At 39.3% G+C, this 20,155-nt stretch overlaps 1 protein-coding gene across 3 annotated transcripts in view; it reads left to right on the forward strand.

Moving 5' to 3' along the window:
* LOC128689942 (maspardin) overlaps positions 1–20,155 on the forward strand; it is a 157,390-nt gene that overhangs the window by 88,136 nt on the left and 49,099 nt on the right. For all 3 annotated transcript variants that reach the window (XM_070088671.1, XM_070088670.1, XM_070088668.1), the window contains one exon: positions 13,009–13,092. In XM_070088671.1, coding sequence (XP_069944772.1) covers positions 13,009–13,092 — 84 coding nt within the window. The remainder of the gene's footprint in view (positions 1–13,008; positions 13,093–20,155) is intronic.

The following is a 20,155-nucleotide window of genomic DNA, read 5'->3' on the forward strand; positions in this document are numbered from 1 at the left end:
TAGAAAAATGGAGTTCTAGCGAAATAGTTATGATTTTTGTCGACTAGTACACTGGAAGTGGCCAAAAATAGGGCTCAAAGTGGGCAAAATTGCCGATGCATAAACATCGTCGAGAGCGCTAACTTCGCGAGAGCATAATTCTGTAAGTTTTCCATCAAATTTCATACTTTTGGTGTCATTATGATCGGGAAAAGATTCTCTATCTTTTCATAAGAAAAAATAAAAAATAATTTGGGCGACCCTGAGAACAAGTCTGGGAGAGGGCCTGGGAACCCTGAAAGGGTTAAAGTGCAGGCATTGCACTTCCCACCTCTAGGGCTCAAGTCTGGCCGACAGGTTTTCCTGAATCCCTTCACAAAATATTATCCTGTTCACACCCCAATAATTTTATCTCCTCACATTCTCCAGTAAGCCAGTGAAGTAATGTTTAACCTTTGACTGTTTCGGTCATATATATATGTCTTACGAGACACCGTGTTTGACATATTAATACGCATAAATTCTAGCGGCTTCAAATCAAGCAGGAGAAAGCTGGTAGGCCGACATGTGAGAGAATGGTTCTCCATGGTCAGTGTGCACCATATAAAAAAAATTAGGGATCCAGTGGTGCATTGTGGGAATGCCATTTCAGTAGTCCTTGTTCAGCATGCCTAGCGGTAAGAAATATGCGACTCCCTGGCAAATCTGGGACTCTACTCTTCCCAAGTGATGCTCTAACACAGATGGAAGTGTTAGTGAAGATCAATTTCATGGTTTTGAGGAGTTTGTGACCAAAAGCAATGCCCAGGATACCAGAAGAATGAAGGAGGATGAAGAATGAAGGAGAAAGAGAAAGAATGAGGGAGAAAGATAATTAGATAGGATGGAGGGGAAGTGAGCATCCGACCCCATTGTTTTGACAGGCGGTTGGGGGAGTGAGTAATGAAACAATATCATTTTGACAGCTGATGACCCTGACTCAGAACAATTAGAAGCCACTCACTCACACACAACACAAGCTTGCTGAATGAAGATAATAGCCCAGGATACCAGAAGAATGAAGGAGAAAGATAGAGAATGAGGGAGAAAGATAAATAGATAGGATGGAGGAGAAGCTAGCATCCGACCCCATTGTTTTGACAGGCGGTAGGGGGAGTGAGTTATGAGGCAATATGTCATTTTGACAGCTGCCGACCCTGACTCAGAACAGTTAGAAGCCACACACTCGCACACAAGACAAGCTTGCTGAATGAATTAATAGAAGTTATATGAAAGTATCCAGTGGCTATATATGTGTATATATATTATAGAAACCAGAAGAAAGAAAGGAAGGATGAGATGAATGGAAGGAAGGAAAGATGAAGGTAGGAAAGGAATGCAGGAAGGTAGGAAGGAAGGAATGATGACACATGACCATTTACCTAGGATAACTACGTAACACAGCTGCCTGCTAATACTTTGAAGAAAACTGCTCAGACGAGGTGTTTTGTCTTTGCACATAAAAAAAAAATGCAGACACACTCATTTTATGTGTAAAACACCATTGTGTATGAAACCATGTTTCAAGGAGTTCCACAAGCTGCAGAACTTTTAGCAACATGTCCAGTGACTGTACATTTGTATTTTTTTTCAACAAGTCGGCCGTCTCCAACCGAGGCAGGGTGACCCAAAAAGAAAGAAAAAATCCCCAAAAAGAAAATACTTTCATCATCATTCAACACTTTCACCTCACTCACACATAATCACTGTTTTTGCAGAGGTACTCAGAACACAACAGTTTAGAAGCATATACGTATAAAGATACACAACATATCCCTCCAAACTGCTAATATCAAGAAACCCCTCCTTTAGAGTGCAGGCATTGTACTTCCCATTTCCAGGACTCAAGTCCGGCTATATAAAAATAACCGGTTTCCCTGAATTCCTTCACTAAATATTACCCTGCTCACACTCCAACAGATCGTCAGATCGCAAATACCATTCGTCTCCATTCACTCCTATCGAACACGCTCATGCACGCCTGCTGTAAGTCCAAGCCCCTCGCCCATAAAAACCTCCCTTACCCCTTCCTTCCAACCTTTTCGAGGACGACCCCTACCCCGTCTTCCTTCTTCTACAGGTTTAAATGCTCTCCATGTCATTCTACTTTGATCCACTCTCTCTAAATGACCAAACCACCTCAACAACCCCTCTTCAGCCCTTTGACTAATACTTTTATTAACTTCACACTTTCTTTTTTTTTCAACACACTGGCCGTATCCCACCAAGGCAGGGTGGCCCAAAAAGAAAAACGAAAGTTTCTCTTTTAAATTTAGTAATTTATACGGGAGAAGGGGTTACTAGCCTCTTGCTCCCGGCATTTTAGTCGCCTCTTACAACACGCATGGCTTACGGAGGAAGAATTCTGTTCCACTTCCCCATGGAGATAAGAGGAAATAAACAAGAACAAGAACTAGAAAGAAAATAGAAGAATACCCAGAGGGGTGTGTATATATATGCTTGTACATGTATGTGTGGTGTGACCTAAGTGCAAGTAGAAGTAGCAAGACATTCCTGAAATCTTGCATGTTTATGAGACAGACAAAAGACACCAACAATCCTACCATCATGTAAAACAATTACAGGTTTTCATTGTACACTCGCTTGGCAGGACGGTAGTACCTCCCTGGGCAGTTGCTGTTTACCAACCTACTACCTAGGATTAACTCCACACCTTCTCCTAATTTTCACACTCCGAATTTTCTGCATAATATTTACACCACACATTGCCCTTAGACAGGACATCTCCACTGCCTATAACCGTCTCCTCGCTGCTGCATTCACACCCATATAAGAGTGTTGGTACTACTGTACTTTCATACATTCCCTTCTTTGCCTCCATAGATAACGTTTTTTGACTCCACATATACCTCAACGCACCACTCACCTTTTTTCCCCTTGTCAATTCTATGATTAACCTCATCCTTCATAAATCCATCCGCTGAAACGTCAACTCCCAAGTATCTGAAAACATTCACTTCTTCCATACTCCTCCTCCCCAATTTGTTATCCAATTTTTCTTTATCTAAATCATTTGATACCCTCATCACCTTACTCTTTTCTATGTTCACTTTCAACTTTCTACTTTTACACACACTCCCAAGCTCATCCACTAACCCTTGCAATTTTTCTTTAGAGTCTCCCATAAGCACAGTATCATCAGCAAAAAGTAACTGTGTCAATTCCCATTTTGTATTTGATTCCCCATAATTTAATCCCACCCCTCTCCCGAACGCCCTAGCATTTACTTCTTTTACAACCCCATCTATAAATACGTATATTAAACAACCATGATGACATTACACATCCTTGTCTAAGACCTACTTTTACTGGGAAGTAGTCTCCCTCTCTTCTACACACCCGAACCTGAGCCTCACTGTCCTCATAAAAACTCTTTACAACATTTAATAACTTACCACCTATTCCATATACTTTCAACATCTGCCACATTGCTCCCCTATCCACTCTATCATATGCCTTTTTCTAAATCCATAAATGCAGTAAAAACTTCCTTACCTTTATCTAAATACTGTTCACATATATGCTTCAATGTAAACACTTGATCTACACATCCCCTACCCACTCTGAAACCTCCTTGCTCATCTGCAATCCTACATTCTGTCTTACCTCTAATTCTTTCAATTATAACCCTACTGTACACTTTTCCTGGTATACTCAGCATACTTATTCCTCTATAATTTTTACAGTCTTTTTTGTCCCCTTTCCCTTTATATAAAGGGACTATACATGCTCTCTGCCAATCCCTAGGTACCTTCCCCTTATTCATACATTTATTGAACAAAAGTACTAACCACTCCAACACTATAACCCCCCCTGCTTTTAACATTTCTGTCATGATCCCATCAGTTCCAGCTGCTTTACCTCCTTTCATTCTACGTATTGCCTCACTTACCTCCCCCACACTTACATTCTGCTCTTCTTCTCTCCTAAAAGATGGTATACCTCCCTGGCCAGTGCATGAAATTACTGCCTCCCTTTCTTCCTCAACATTTAAAAGTTCCTCAAAATATTCTCGCCATCTACCTAATACCTCCATCTCCCCATCTACTAACTCCTCTACTCTGTTTTTAACTGACAAATCCATATGTTCACTAGGCATTTTTAACTTGTTTAACTCGCTCCAAAATTTTTTCTTATTTTCATTAAAATTTCTTGACAGTGCCTCTCCCACTCTATCATCTGCTCTTCTTTTGCACTCTCTCACCACATAAGCAATTTTTTGTATTGTTTGTGTAAACAAGTTTTGTAAACAATATTTTTTATATATTATCACACCGGCCGATTCCCACCAAGGCAGGGTGGCCCGAAAAAGAAAAACTTTCACCATCATTCACTCCATCACTGTCTTGCCAGAAGGGTGCTTTACACTACAGTTTTTAAACTGCAACATTAACACCCCTCCTTCAGAGTGCAGGCACTGTACTTCCCATCTCCAGGACTCAAGTCCGGCCTGCCGGTTTCCCTGAATCCCTTCATAAATGTTACTTTGCTCACACTCCAACAGCACGTCAAGTATTAAAAACCATTTGTCTCCATTCACTCCTATCAAACACGCTCACGCATGCCTGCTGGAAGTCCAAGCCCCTCGCACACAAAACCTCCTTTACCCCCTCCCTCCAACCCTTCCTAGGCCGACCCCTACCCCGCCTTCCTTCCACTACAGACTGATACACTCTTGAAGTCATTCTGTTTCGCTCCATTCTCTCTACATGTCCGAACCACCTCAACAACCCTTCCTCAGCCCTCTGGACAACAGTTTTGGTAATCCCGCACCTCCTCCTAACTTCCAAACTACGAATTCTCTGCATTATATTCACACCACACATTGCCCTCAGACATGACATCTCCACTGCCTCCAGCCTTCTCCTCGCTGCAACATTCATCACCCACGCTTCACACCCATATAAGAGCGTTGGTAAAACTATACTCTCATACATTCCCCTCTTTGCCTCCAAGGACAAAGTTCTTTGTCTCCACAGACTCCTAAGTGCACCACTCACTCTTTTTCCCTCATCAATTCTATGATTCACCTCATCTTTCATAGACCCATCCGCTGACACGTCCACTCCCAAATATCTGAATACGTTCACCTCCTCCATACTCTCTCCCTCCAATCTGATATTCAATCTTTCATCACCTAATCTTTTTGTTATCCTCATAACCTTACTCTTTCCTGTATTCACCTTTAATTTTCTTCTTTTGCACACCCTACCAAATTCATCCACCAATCTCTGCAACTTCTCTTCAGAATCTCCCAAGAGCACAGTGTCATCGGCAAAGAGCAGCTGTGACAACTCCCACTTTGTGTGTAAACAATATATTGATAATTATGTTTGTGTGCTTATTGTGTTGTATATAACAAGTGTATATATGTACATTGCACCTTATTTTGGACTCACAGGCCACATAAGTTATGTGAAAAAAATAAAATAGTGAGAAAAACAAGAAACCTTCGAATACAAGTAAACCAAAGTTTACTGGGTGAGCGACAGTTGCCGCTGTTGCCATACGCAGTTCATTTTCTGCTAACTTCACGCCTCTATGTCTCGGTAAGTACTGTTGGCAAAAAAAAAATTTTTTGACTAAAAGAATCTGAAAAATCATTTTAACATTTTTTTTTTAAGAAAAATCATTTTTTTTTTTTTTTTTTTTTTTTTTATGACACCAGGAGATTGGGGTTTCGACAGTCAAGGGGTTAATACCTTTCACCATTCTTTGTAACTCTACCTATTTGTAGCTACAAGAGAAAAACTAAAATGTTAATCACTCATGCACTCACTGTATATACAGACAGGCCCCACTTTTACAGTAGGTTAGGCTCTGGGCTACTACTGTAAAACGAAAATCACTGTAAAGTGAAAATCTCTGCCTTTTTTTTTTTACTTTCAAATGTACATAAAAGCCTGATAACATGTTTACAGTATCACATATTAAGTAAGCAATAGAGCTATGCCTAAAATTGCATGTACAGTACACACATTATTTTTTTTTATTTTTTAACATGTCAGCCATTTCCCACCAAGGCAGGGTGACCCAAAAGAGAGAAAAAAACAAAAAATGAAAGAAAAAACTTTCATTATCATTCAACACATTCACCATCACTCATATATAATCACTGTCTTTGCAGTGATTATGTATGTTACAACAGTTTAGTCACTGCAAACTGCCAATATCCCAAATCCCTCCTTTAACCCTTTGACTGTCGCGGCCGTATATATATGTCTTACGAGGTACCATGTTTGACGTATATATACTCATAAATTCTAGCGGCTTCAAATCAAGCAGGAGAAAGCTGGTAGGCCCACATGCGAGAGAATGTGTCTGTGTGGTCAGTGTGCACCATATAAAAAAAATCCTGGAGCACGCAGTGCATAATGACAAAAAAAAAACTCCGGCCATTTTTTTTAATTAAAATGCCGACTTTGTGGTCTATTTTCGTATACTATTTATAGTTGTATTCTCGTTTTCTTGGTCTCATTTGATAGAATGGAAAACATATTATAGAAATAGAGGTGATTTGATTGATTTTACTATAAAAAGAACCTGGAAATGGAGCTCAAAGTAGGGGAAATGTTTGATTTTTGCCAGTGCTCAAAAGTAAACAAATGATGTCATTGTCCAATAAATGTCAACTAGCCATTCTAATATGCAGTCATGAATGAGTTGATGTTATTTATACAATTATTACAGTATTGCAGTAGTCTGCATGATGGCAAGTCTTCTATTTTTTGTTTGAATAAAAATTCAAAATAGAAAGCAAGAGTAATATCAGAGGGGCCTGGAGACATGACTGATGAACAAAGAAAATGTTATTTTAGAGCCAGGAATGTCTGCATTGTTTATTCTGGACCTTATTTTGAAATTGTCATATTTTTTAATTTTCGTGAAATTGGCCAAATTGCAAATTTCTGACCACATTTTTGGGTAGTTGAAATCGGTAAATGGGCAGTTTCTTGTACTCAATCGATAGAAAAAAATGGAATTCTAAAGAAATAGCTATGAGTTTGGTTGACTGAAACAACGGAATTAGCCGAAAATAGGGCTCAAAATGGGCGAAATTGCCGATTTGTAAATATCGCCGAGGTTGCTAACTTCGCAAGAGCATAATTCTGTCAGTTTTCCATCAAATTTCGTTTTTTTTTTGGTGTCATTACAATCAGGAAAAGATTCTCTATCATTTCATATGAAAAAATCTTTTTTTTTTTTTTTTTTAATTTTGCGACACCAGGAGACACCTCAGGATTGGGGGTTGCGACAGTCAAGGGGTTAAAGTGCAGGTATTGTACTTCCCATTTCCAGGATTCAAGTCCGGCTAACCAGTTTCCTTAAATCCTTTCACAAAGTATTACTCTGCTTGCATTCCAACACCTCATCAATTTTCAAATTCCATTCATCTCCATTCACTCCTATCTAACATGGTCACGCACGCATGCTTGCTGGAAATCCAAGCCCATCGCCCACAAAACCTCCTTTAGCCCCTCCCTCCAACCTTTTGCAGGATGATCCCTACCCCGCCTTCCTTCCCCTACAGATTTATACGTTCTCCAAGTCATTCTACTTTGTTCCATTCTCTCTAAATGACCAAACCACCTCAAGAACTCCTCTTCAGCCCTCTGACTAATACTTTTAGTAACTCAACACCTCCTAATTTCCTCACTATGAATTCTTTGCATAATATTTCACCACGCATTGCCCTTAGACAGAACAGCTCCACTGCCTCCACACACCTCCTTGCTGCAGCATTTACAACCCAAGCTTTACACCCATATAAGAGTGTTGGTACCATTATACACACTTTCATACATTCCCTTCTTTGCCTCCATGGATAATGTTTTTTGTCTCCACAGATACCTCAACACACCACTCACCTTTTTTCCTTCTTCATTTCTAAGGTTAATCTCATCCTTCATGAACCCATCTGCAGACAAGTTAACTCCCAAATATCTAACATTCATTTCTTCCATACTCCCTCTCTCCAATGTGATATCCAGTTTTTCTTTAAATCGTTTGATAATCTCATCACCTTACTCTTATCTATGTTCACTTTCAACTTTCTACCTTTGCATACCCTCCCAAACTCATCGACCAACCTTTGTAATTTTTCTATAGAATCTTCCAAAATCACAGTATCATCAGCAAAAAGAAGCTTTGTCAACTCCCATTTTGTATGTAATTTAATCCCACATCTCTCCCCAACACCCTAGCATTTACTTCTTTTACAACCCCATCTATATATATATTAAACAACCATGGTGACATTACACATCCCTGTTTAACCCTTTCAGGGTCCAAGGCCAAAATATGAAGGGGTGCCCCAGTGTCAAAGGAATTTTGAAAAAAAAAAAAAATTATTTTTTCTTATCAAATTTAAAACAATATTTTTGTGAAGGTAATAAAACAAAAAAAAATTCTGTTCAGTACTTACCGAGATACAGCGGCGGGAAGTTGAACCAAAATGACCGGGTGGCGGCAACATCAGCGACTTTCACAAAATCGCATTTTTTATTTTACATTTTTATACTTTTTTCTATTCTTTTCAAATTTTTTCTTTTTCTAGTAACATTTGTGGCCTGTGAGACCAATATGTATATTGTATAAGTGTACACTTGTTGTATTCAACACAATAACTGCACTAATTTGTTTATCATTATATTGCTTACAAAACTTGTTTACAAGTTTATTGTGAACAAAATGATGAAAATATTAGTGCAGTTATTGTGTTGAATACAGTGGTACCATATAGTACTATATGGTACAATGGTGCCATAGGGTGCAATGGTACCATATAGTACCACTGCCATATGGTACAATGGCACCATATGATACAATGATACCATATAGTAGAATATGGTACAATGGCACCATTTGGTACAGTGGTACCATATGATACACTGGAACCATATGGTGCATTGGTACCTTATAGTACTATATGGTGCAATGGTACTATATAGTACAATGTACCATATGGTACAATAATACCATATGGTTCATTGTACCATATGGTACATTGTATTCATCACAATAAACACACTAATATTTTCATGTTGTATATTAGTAATGTTCTTTTATATATTTACAAATGTACAGCCACTCAAAATGTTCCTTGAGGTGGATGACAAAGCACTTTGTCTTGGAAACTGCTGAGTCAGCGACTTGCGTAACCACTCACTCAGTCTTGGCTAGTGCCTTGTGGCATCAACATCTCCAACTGACCATATGGTACATGGTATCATATGTTACTGCATACCATATGGTACATTGTACTATATGGTATAGGGTACCATATGGTACAGGATACCATATGGTGCAGGGTACCATATGGTGCAGGGTACCATATGGTGCAGGGTACCATGTGGTACAGTTTGCCATATGGTACAGGACACCATATGGTACAGATACAGGGATCCCCATGGAAATAAGTCACCCTGACTTTTCTGGGTTATTCTAGGATTTTATACATATGCTGCTGTGTATGATGATATATGTAACTGTATTTGTGTACACCTGAATAAACTTACTCAAGCACATGTGGCATCGTAAGTTTATTTAGGTATACACAAATAAAGTTACATAGATTATCATACATAGCATATATTTGGAGAACCTAGGATAACCAATAAAAGTCAGACAGACTTATTTCCATTAGGGTCCCTGTACCCTGTACCATAGGGTACAGTGTACTATATGGTACATTGTACCATATGGAACTTTGTACCATATGGTACCATTGTACCATATACCATTGTATGACATGTAGAGGCTAGGACCTTGGGTAGCTTTAAGAAGAGACTGGACAAATATATGAGTGGGAGGGGCTGGGTTTGATTGGTGTCAAGGGGTACGGGAGTTATTTCTTGAGTAGCTTTAGGTAGATGTCGTTTTGATAAGGACCTGCCTCGTATGGGCCAGTAGGCCTTCTGCAGTGTTCCTACATTCTTATGTTCTTATGTTCTTCTTATGTCACCATTGTACCATATGGTACCATTGTACCATATGGTACAATGGTACCATATGGTTCAAAACCATAGAATTCCTCATCAGATCCACTTCCATCAGCCTTAGAACTGTAAATTGTGAAGAGGAGAGTCAGAATTCGCCAGGAGAGTGAGTGGGGAGTGAGAGCCTTCTTGCCGCCAGGCATGATGAACAAAGCTACTTTGGCGACATTCCTACAATGCCATGCACGCGTCCAGATTTTTTCTATAGTGCGTACACTGACCACCCAGACCCATTTTCTCAGATGTAGGCCTACCAGCCTTCTTGCTCTAAATTTGACGCCGCTAGAATTTTGGCGTAGATCTACGGTTTGGACCCTCAATGTAAAGCTGTAGATCTTCTGCACGGACCCTGAAAGGGTTAAGACCTACTTTTACCAGGAAGTAATCTCCCTCTCTCCTACACACACTAACCTGAGCCTCACTATCCTCATAAAACCTATTTACAACATTTATTAACTTATTACCTATTCCATACACTTGCAACATCTGCCACATTGCTTCCCTATCCACTCTATCACATGTCTTTTCTAAATCCATAAATGCAATGAAAACTTCCCTACCTTTATCTTAATACTGTTCACGTATATGCTTCAGTGTAAATACTTAATCTACACATTCCCTACCCACTTTAAAGCCTCCTTGCAATCCTGCTCTCTGTCTTACCTCTAATTCTTTCAATAATAACCCTTCCATACACTTTACCTGGTATACTCAGTAAACTTATTCCCCTATAATTTTTAGTGTCTTTTGTCCCCCTTCCCTTTATATAAAGGAATTATACAATCTACCAATTACTAGGTACCTTCCTCTTTTCCATACATTTATTAAACAAAAATACCAACCACTCCAACACTGTATTACCCCCTACTTTTAACATTTTTGTCATGATCCTGTCAGTTGCAGCTGCTTTACCCCCTTTCTTTCTATGTAATGCCTCATGCATCTCCCCCACACTCATCCTGCTCTTCTTCACTCCTAAAAGATATTATACCTCCCTGACCAGTGCATGAAATTACTGCCTCCCTTTCTTCATCGACATTTAAAAGTTCCTCAAAATATTCCCGCCATCTACCCAGTACCTCCAGCTCCCCATCCACTAACTCCCCTACTCTGTTTTTAACTGACAAATCCATTCATTCACTAGGCTTTCTTAACTTGTTTATACCACTCCAAAATTTTTTCTTATTCTCCGCAAAATTTCTTGACAGTGCCTCTCCCACTCTATCATTTGCTCTCCTTTTTCTCTCTCTCACCACTCTTCACCTTTCTTTTAATCTCCATATACTCTGCCCTTCATATATCACTTCTGCTTTGTAAAATCTCTTGTACGCTGCTGTTTTCTCTTTTATCATGCCCTTTACTTCTTCATTTCAGCAATCACTCCTCTTTCCTGCACCCACCCTCCTATAGCCACAAACTTCTGCCCCTCATTGTAATACTGCATTTTTAAAACTATTCCAACCCTCTTCAACATCTTCCCCCACTACCCATACTTGCACTAGCCCATCTTTCTGTCAATAGTTGCTTATATCTTACCCTAACTTCCTCCTCCCTTAATTTATAAACTTTTACCTCTCTCTTTTTGTTGCCCATTTCCTTTTGTCCCATCTACTTCTTACTCTAACTGTAGCTACAACTAAATAATGATACAATATATCTGTTGCCCTTCTATTAGCATGTACATCTTGAAGCCTTCCCATCACCCTTTTATCAACCAATACATAATCTAACAAGCTACTTTCATTATGTGCTATATCATACCTTCTATACTTATCCTTATTTTCATAAAATATGTATGTATTACCTATTACCAAACCTCTTTCTACACATAGTTCAATTAAAGGCTCCCGATTTTCATTTACCCCTGGCATTCCAAATTTACCTACTACTCCCTCCAAAACATTTTTACCCACTTTAGCATTTAGATTCCCAACCACAAGTACTTTCTCACTTTGTTCAAAACTCCCCATGCACTCACTCAACATTTCCTAAAAAATCTCTCTTCTACACTTCTCTCTTCTCCAGGTGCATAAATAATTACTATATCCCACTTTTCACATCCAACCCTTATTTTACTGTATATAATCCTTGAATTTATGCATTTATATTCCCTCTTTTCCTGCCATAACTTATCCTTCAACATTATTGCTACTCCTTTCTTAGCTCTAACTCTATTAGAAACCCCTGACCTAATCTCATTTAATTCTCCCCACTGAAACTCATCTACCTCCTTTATCTTCGTTTCACTTAAAGCCAGCACATCCAGCTTCTTTTCATTCATAACATCCATAATCATCTCTTTCTTATCATTCGCACAACATCCACGCACATTCAAACATCCCACTTTGGCAGTTTTCTTCTTTTTCTTTTTAGTAAGCTATACAGGAAAGGGGATCACTAGCCCATTGCTTCCAGCATTTTAGTTGACTTTTACAACATGCATGGCTTACAGAGCAAAGATTCTTATTCCACTTCCCAATGGATATGAAAGGAAAAGCAATAAGAACAAGAACTATTAAGATAAAATCAAAGAAAACTCATATGAGTGTGTATACATAAATGTGTACATGCATGTGTAATGTAATATAAGTGTAAGTAGAAGTAGCAAGACATACCTGAAATCTTGCATGTGAGACAGAAAAGAGACACCAGCAATCCTACCATCATGTAAAACATATACAGGCTTCTGTTTTACACTCACTTGGTAGGACGGTAGTACCTCCCTGAGTGGTTATTTACCAAGCTACTACCTACCTTACCTTACTTACCTTAAAATATTTTCATCATTTGCTTATAGTGAATGATGATTATATTTATTGTAGGAAGTCTGAATAAATGATAAATGGGTATACATAATTGAAAACCATTGCATTAGAGAAACGGTGTAGAGCAGGGCCCACCTGTACTTAATAAATTAAATCATGGAATCTATTTGAATTTAAAAAAATATTTATTGACACTTTTTTTTCAGTTGGAGAGACTAAGTCAGTGTGAGCTAGCATCAAGACTCACTCTCAATTGTTCTTCAGACTACGTACAACCTCAAAAAATACAGGTAAAATTAATCTCCATATTGTTTTTCAATTAGTTTTTCATAATTTATTGATTATTAGGTATTCCTGATAAGGGATATACAGTACCTTGTACATTAGCCTCTCTCTCAAAATCTGCTTTGTGGATGATATCTTGAGAGCAGTTCTTTGCATAGACTAAATTCAATATGCATGTGCATGAATAAACAGAAGGATGGATGAGAGGCTTGAACCATGGTCCCAAAATTGACAGGTCCATTGCTGTACCTATTCAGCCACCTGGCTTTTAATAGGGAAGATTCAGGACTAGTACTGACTATACTGTTTTCCATAACAGAAACCAACAGTAACACAACTGAACTCCTCCCTTCAGCTCAGTAGCTTCACTAGTGAATCTATTCTTACCTCCCTCCAGATTTCATAATCTATGAACTCAGATTAAGTTGTAATAAACGACTCTTAATGAATAAATGGAAAGGTGAATGAGAGGCTCAAACTGTGGTCCCAAAATTAACAGGTCCATTGCTCTACTGCTTCAGCTACCGGGCTTCTAATAGGGAAGATTCAGAGCTTTAGCTCCTGGGCTGAAGGGAGGAGCTCAGTTGAGTTACAGTTTGTGCCTCTGACAGAACACAACATAATAAGTACTGGTTACATAAAATTTTTTAAAAATTTAGAACTCAACCCTTTCAGGGTCCGTCCCGTAGATCTACGGCTTTACGTTCAGGGTCCAAACAGTAGATCTACGCCATGAGCTCAGCTCACTCTGATAAACTGTGAGTGGTACATTTGGGCCTAGATATGAGAGAATACATCTATGTGGTATGTGTGCACCACATAAAACAAATCCTGCAGCACACTGTGTATAATTAGAGAAAAAAAAACTGAGACCATGATTTTCGATTAAAACAGCGACTTTGCAGTGTTTTTTCGTATGTTTTTTGTAGTTGTATTTGCGATTTCTTGATCTCATTTGATAGAATGGAAGATATATTACATAAATAGAGATGATTTTGATTGGTTTTAGCACTGGAAATGGCTTGAAACTGAGCTCAAAGTAGCGGAAATGTTAAATTTTTGCCGATGTTCAAGAGTAAACAAACGACCTCACATGTCTAATACACGCCAGCTGGTGGGTCTGATATACATTCACAAATGTGGTGATGATATTTATTCAATTATTACAATATTGCATAACAGTAAATCTTCTATTTTTTGGTGTGAATAAAAATTCATTATGTGAATAAAAAGTCAAAACGGAATTTATTTGTAAAGCCTCAAAACATAACTAATGAACAGAGGAAATGTTAGTTTAGTGCCAGGAATACCTACATTGTTTATTCTGGACCCTATTCTGAAATTGGAATATTTTGAACTTTGTGTTAAATTGGCCAAATTACCAATTTCCGATCACTTTATTTTGTAGTTGAAACAGTTGACTTGGCGATTTCTTGTGCTCAATCGATAGAATAGAAGTAACACTAGTGAAATAGCTAAGAATTTGGTCGACTGGAATAATGTAATTGGCCTAAAATGGGAGTCAAAGTCGGCAAAATTGCTAATTCGTAAATATCGCTGACACATCAAAATTCGCGAGAGCATAATTTCGTCAGTTTTCCATCAAATTTTGTACTTTTTGTTTTATTACCTTCACAGTAGGTAGTAGGTTGGTAGACAGCAACCACCCAGGGAAGTACTACCGTCCTGCCAGATGACTGTGAAACAGAAACCTGTAACTGTTTTGCATGATGGTAGGATTGCTGGTGTCTTTTTCTGTCTCATAAATACGCTAGATAACAGGGATATCTTGCTACTTCAACTTACACTTTGGTCACACCTCACAGACATGCACATGCATATATATATACATACATCTAGGTTTTTCTCCTTTTTCTACATAGCTCTTGTTCTTCTTTATTTCTTCTATTGTCCATGGGGAAGTGGAAAAGAATCTTTCCTCCGTAAGCCATGCGTGTCGTATGAGGCGACTAAAATGCCAGGAGCAATGGGCTAGTAACCCCTTCTCCTGTAGACATTTACTAAAAAAGAGAAGAAGAAAAACTTTATAAAACTGGGATGCTTGAATGTGCGTGGATGTAGTGCAGATGACAAGAAACAGATGATTGCTGATGTTATGAATGAAAAGAAGTTGGATGTCCTGGCCCTAAGCGAAACAAAGCTGAAGGGGGTAGGGGAGTTTCGGTGGGGGGAAATAAATGGGATTAAATCTGGAGTATCTGAGAGAGTTAGAGCAAAGGAAGGGGTAGCAGTAATGTTAAATGATCAGTTATGGAAGGAGAAAAGAGAATATGAATGTGTAAATGCAAGAATTATGTGGATTAAAGTAAAGGTTGGATGCGAGAAGTGGGTCATAATAAGCGTGTATGCACCTGGAGAAGAGAGGAATGCAGAGGAGAGAGAGAGATTTTGGGAGATGTTAAGTGAATGTATAGGAGCCTTTGAACCAAGTGAGAAAGTAATTGTGGTAGGGGACCTGAATGCTAAAGTAGGAGAAACTTTTAGAGAGGATGTGGTAGGTAAGTTTGGGGTGCCAGGTGTAAATGATAATGGGAGCCCTTTGATTGAACTTTGTATAGAAAGGGGTTTAGTTATAGGTAATACATATTTTAAGAAAAAGAGGATAAATAAGTATACAAGATATGATGTAGGGCGAAATGACAGTAGTTTGTTGGATTATGTATTGGTAGATAAAAGACTGTTGAGTAGACTTCAGGATGTACATGTTTATAGAGGGGCCACAGATATATCAGATCACTTTCTAGTTGTAGCTACACTGAGAGTAAAAGGTAGATGGGATACAAGGAGAATAGAAGCATCAGGGAAGAGAGAGGTGAAGGTTTATAAACTAAAAGAGGAGGCAGTTAGGGTAAGATATAAACAGCTATTGGAAGATAGATGGGCTAATGAGAGCATAGGCAATGGGGTCGAAGAGGTATGGGGTAGGTTTAAAAATGTAGTGTTAGAGTGTTCAGCAGAGGTTTGTGGTTGCAGGAGGGAAGAGGAGCGATTGGTGGAATGATGATGTTAAGAGAGTAGTAAGGGAGAAAAAGTTAGCATATGAGAACTTTTTACAAAGTAGAAGTGATGCAAGGAGGGAAGAGTATATGGAGAAAAAGAGAGAGGTTAAGAGAGTGGTGAAGCAATGTAAAAAGAGAGCAAATGAGAGAGTGGGTGAGATGTTATCAACAAATTTTGTTGAAAATAAGAAAAAGTTTTGGAGTGAGATTAACAAGTTAAGGAAGCCTAGAGAACAAATGGATTTGTCAGTTAAAAATAGGAGAGGAGAGTTATTAAATGGAGAGTTAGAGGTATTGGGAAGATGGAGGGAATATTTTGAGGAATTGTTAAATGTTGATGAAGATAGGGAAGCTGTGATTTCGTGTATAGGGCAAGGAGGGATAACATCTTGTAGGAGTGAGGAAGAGCCAGTTGTGAGTGTGGGGGAAGTTCGTGAGGCAGTAGGTAAAATGAAAGGGGGTAAGGCAGCCGGGATTGATGGGATAAAGATAGAAATGTTAAAAGCAGGTGGGGATATAGTTTTGGAGTGGTTGGTGCAATTATTTAATAAATGTATGGAAGAGGGTAAGGTACCTAGGGATTGGCAGAGAGCATGCATAGTTCCTTTGAATAAAGGCAAAGGGGACAAAAGAGAGTGCAAAAATTATAGGGGGATAAGTCTGTTGAGTATACCTGGTAAAGTGTATGGTATAATTATTATTGAAAAAATTAAAAGTAAGACTGAGAATAGGATAGCAGATGAACAAGGAGGCTTTAGGAAAGGTAGGGGGGGTGTGGACCAGGTGTTTACAGTGAAACATATAAGTGAACAGTATTTAGATAAGGCTAAAGAGGTCTTTGTGGCATTTATGGATTTGGAAAAGGCGTATGACAGGGTGGATAGGGGGGCAGTGTGGCAGATGTTGCAGGTGTATGGTGTAGGAGGTAGGTTACTGAAAGTAGTGAAGAGTTTTTACGAGGATAGTGAGGCTCAAGTTAGAGTATGTAAGAAAGAGGGAAATTATTTCCCAGTAAAAGTAGGCCTTAGACAAGGATGTGTGATGTCACCGTGGTTGTTTAATATATTTATAGATGGGGTTGTAAGAGAAGTAAATGCGAGGGTCTTGACAAGAGGCGTGGAGTTAAAAGATAAAGAATCACACATAAAGTGGGAGTTGTCACAGTTGCTCTTTGCTGATGACACTGTGCTCTTGGGAGATTCTGAAGAGAAGTTGCAGAGATTGGTGGATGAATTTGGTAGGGTGTGCAAAAGAAGAAAATTAAAAGTGAATACAGGAAAGAGTAAGGTTATGAGGATAACAAAACTATTAGGTGATGAAAGATTGGATATCAGATTGGAGGGAGAGAGTATGGAGGAAGTGAATGTATTCAGATATTTGGGAGTGGACGTGTCAGCGGATGGGTCTATGAAGGATGAGGTGAATCATAGAATTGATTAGGGGAAAAGGGTGAGTGGTGCACTTAGGAGTCTGTGGAGACAAAGAACTTTGTCCTTGGAGGCAAAGAGGGGAATGTATGAGAGTATAGTTTTACCAACACTCTTATATGGGTGTGAAGCATTGGTGATGAATGTTGCAGCGAGGAGAAGGCTGGAGGCAGTGGAGATGTCATGTTTGAGGGCAGTGTGTGGTGTGAATATAATGCAGAGAATTCGTAGTTTGGAAGTTAGGAGGAGGTGTGAGATTACCAAAACTGTTGTCCAGAGGGCTGAGGAAGGGTTGTTGAGGTGGTTCGGACATGTAGAGAGAATGGAGCGAAACAGAATGACTTCAAGAGTGTATCAGTCTGTAGTGGAAGGAAGGCGGGGTAGGGGTCGGCATAGGAAAGGTTGGAGGGAGGGGGTAAAGGAGGTTTTGTGTGCGAGGGGCTTAGACTTCCAGCAGGCGTGCGTGAGCGTGTTTGATAGGAGTGAATGGAGACGAATGGTTTTTAATACTTGACGTGCTGTTGGAGTGTGAGCAAAGTAACATTTATGAAGGGGTTCAGGGAAACCGGCAGGCCGGACTTGAGTCCTGGAGATGGGAAGTACAGTGCCTGCACTCTGAAGGAGGGGTGTTAATGTTGCAGTTTAAAAACTGTAGTGTAAAGCACCCTTCTGGCAAGACAGTGATGGAGTGAATGATGGTGAAAGTTTTCTTTTTCGGGCCACCCTGCCTTGGTGGGAATCGGCCAGTGTGATAATAAAAAAAAAATAAATAAAAATAAAAAAAAAAAAGATTCTCTACAATTTCATAAGAAAAAATAACTTTTTTTTTTTTTTTTGAAAATTCTTGGACACTGGGGCACCACTTCAGATATTGGCCTTGGACCCTGAAGGGGTTAAGTATTAGTGAAAATTATTGTATTCTTGTAATTTTCAAGTACAGGAGGGCCCTGCTTATATGGTGGGTTAGGTTGCAGGCTACCACTGTAAAGCGAATCGCCTTAAAGTGAATTGCCTCTTATTTCACTTTTAAATGCATTTAAATGCCTGAAATATGCTTAGACAATCATTCATTAAATTAGCAATAGAACTAGGCATAAAAACAATAAAAATTAAATGCACAGTACACTCATTACTTAAATTACAGTGGTCCCTCGTTTTTCGTAATTCATCCGTTCCTGGAGCCATTACTATAAATGAAATTTACGATTTACGAATCAATTTTCCCCATAAGAAATAATGTAAATACAATTAATCTGTTCCTGACATCCAGAAGTATTAAAACAAAAAAAAATTTTACATGAAATGTACATGTAGTACATAAACAATACAATGGGAAATGATGAATGAAACATTAACAGCATAACACTTACCTTTATTGGAGATTCTTCTTAGTGTATGGGAGACTGGAGGAGGAGAGAGAGTGGATTGTTTATAGTTTGGAAGGGGAATCCCCTTCCAGCAACACCTCAGGTACCAATTGCTTTTCTGGGGTTGCTTGTCTTCTCTGTTTCTTAATGCCACTAGGACCACCTTGAGAGTCAGTGGAGTCCTGTCTCGCAAAATAACTGTGGAGAGAGCTCTGCTTCTGGCATCTCTTTAACACTTCCCTAAAATGGCCCAAGACTTTGTCACTGTGCGTGTTGCCAATATGGCTTGCAGCAACCTTGTTAGGGTGATGTTTCTCCATAAAGCTTTCCATCATACCCCACATAGTAAAAATCTCTTTAATTTCTGAAGAAGGCACCTTCTTCCATCTCTCTTCCTCCTCCTCTGCAGCAAGATTCTGAGCTGCGATGTGTTGCTCTTCCTGCTGAAGCTCTTGCAGCTCCTCAGTGGTGAGCTCTTCGTTGTGGTCTTCCACCAATTCTTCCACATCCTCCAAATGCACATCCAACCCCATGGAACTCCCCAGTGCCACAATTGATTTTACAATAGACATAGGCTCATTAGGGTCAGTCCCAAACCCTTCAAAATCCCTCTTGTCGACACAATCTGGCCACAATTTTCTCCAAGCAGAGTTCAAAGTCCTGGTAGTCACCCCCTCCCAAGCCATACCTATAAGGGTTATGCAATGGAGGATGCTGAAGTGTTCTCTCCAAAATTCCCTTAGGGTCAAGTGAGTGTCTGTGGTCACAGTCAAGCACCTGTGAAACATTGCTTTTGTGTAGAGTTTTTTAAAGTTTGCAATGACCTGCTGGTCCATAGGCTGGAGGAGAGGAGTGGTATTCGGGGGCAAGAACTTTACTGTGATGAACCCAAACTCCTCGAAAATTAGGTCATCCAAGTTTGGAGGATGAGCAGGTGCATTGTCCATTACTAACAGGCACTTGAGATCCAATTTCTTTTCCAGGAGATACTCCTTCACACTAGGGCCAAACACTTCATTGAACCACTCAACGAAAATTTCCCTCGTGACTCATGCCTTACTATTAGATTTCCAAAACACACACAATTTACTCTTCATAACATTGATTTTCCTGAACACACTGGGATTTTCAGAATGGTACACTAGTAATGGCTTCACTTTGAAATCCCCACTAGCATTAGCACAGAACATTAGCGTCAGCCTGTCTTTCATAGGCTTGTGTCCTGGCATTCCCTTTTCCTCTCGTGTAATGAAG

Source organism: Cherax quadricarinatus, chromosome 25, assembly GCF_038502225.1.
Source record: "Cherax quadricarinatus isolate ZL_2023a chromosome 25, ASM3850222v1, whole genome shotgun sequence".
Classification (NCBI taxonomy): domain Eukaryota; kingdom Metazoa; phylum Arthropoda; class Malacostraca; order Decapoda; family Parastacidae; genus Cherax; species Cherax quadricarinatus.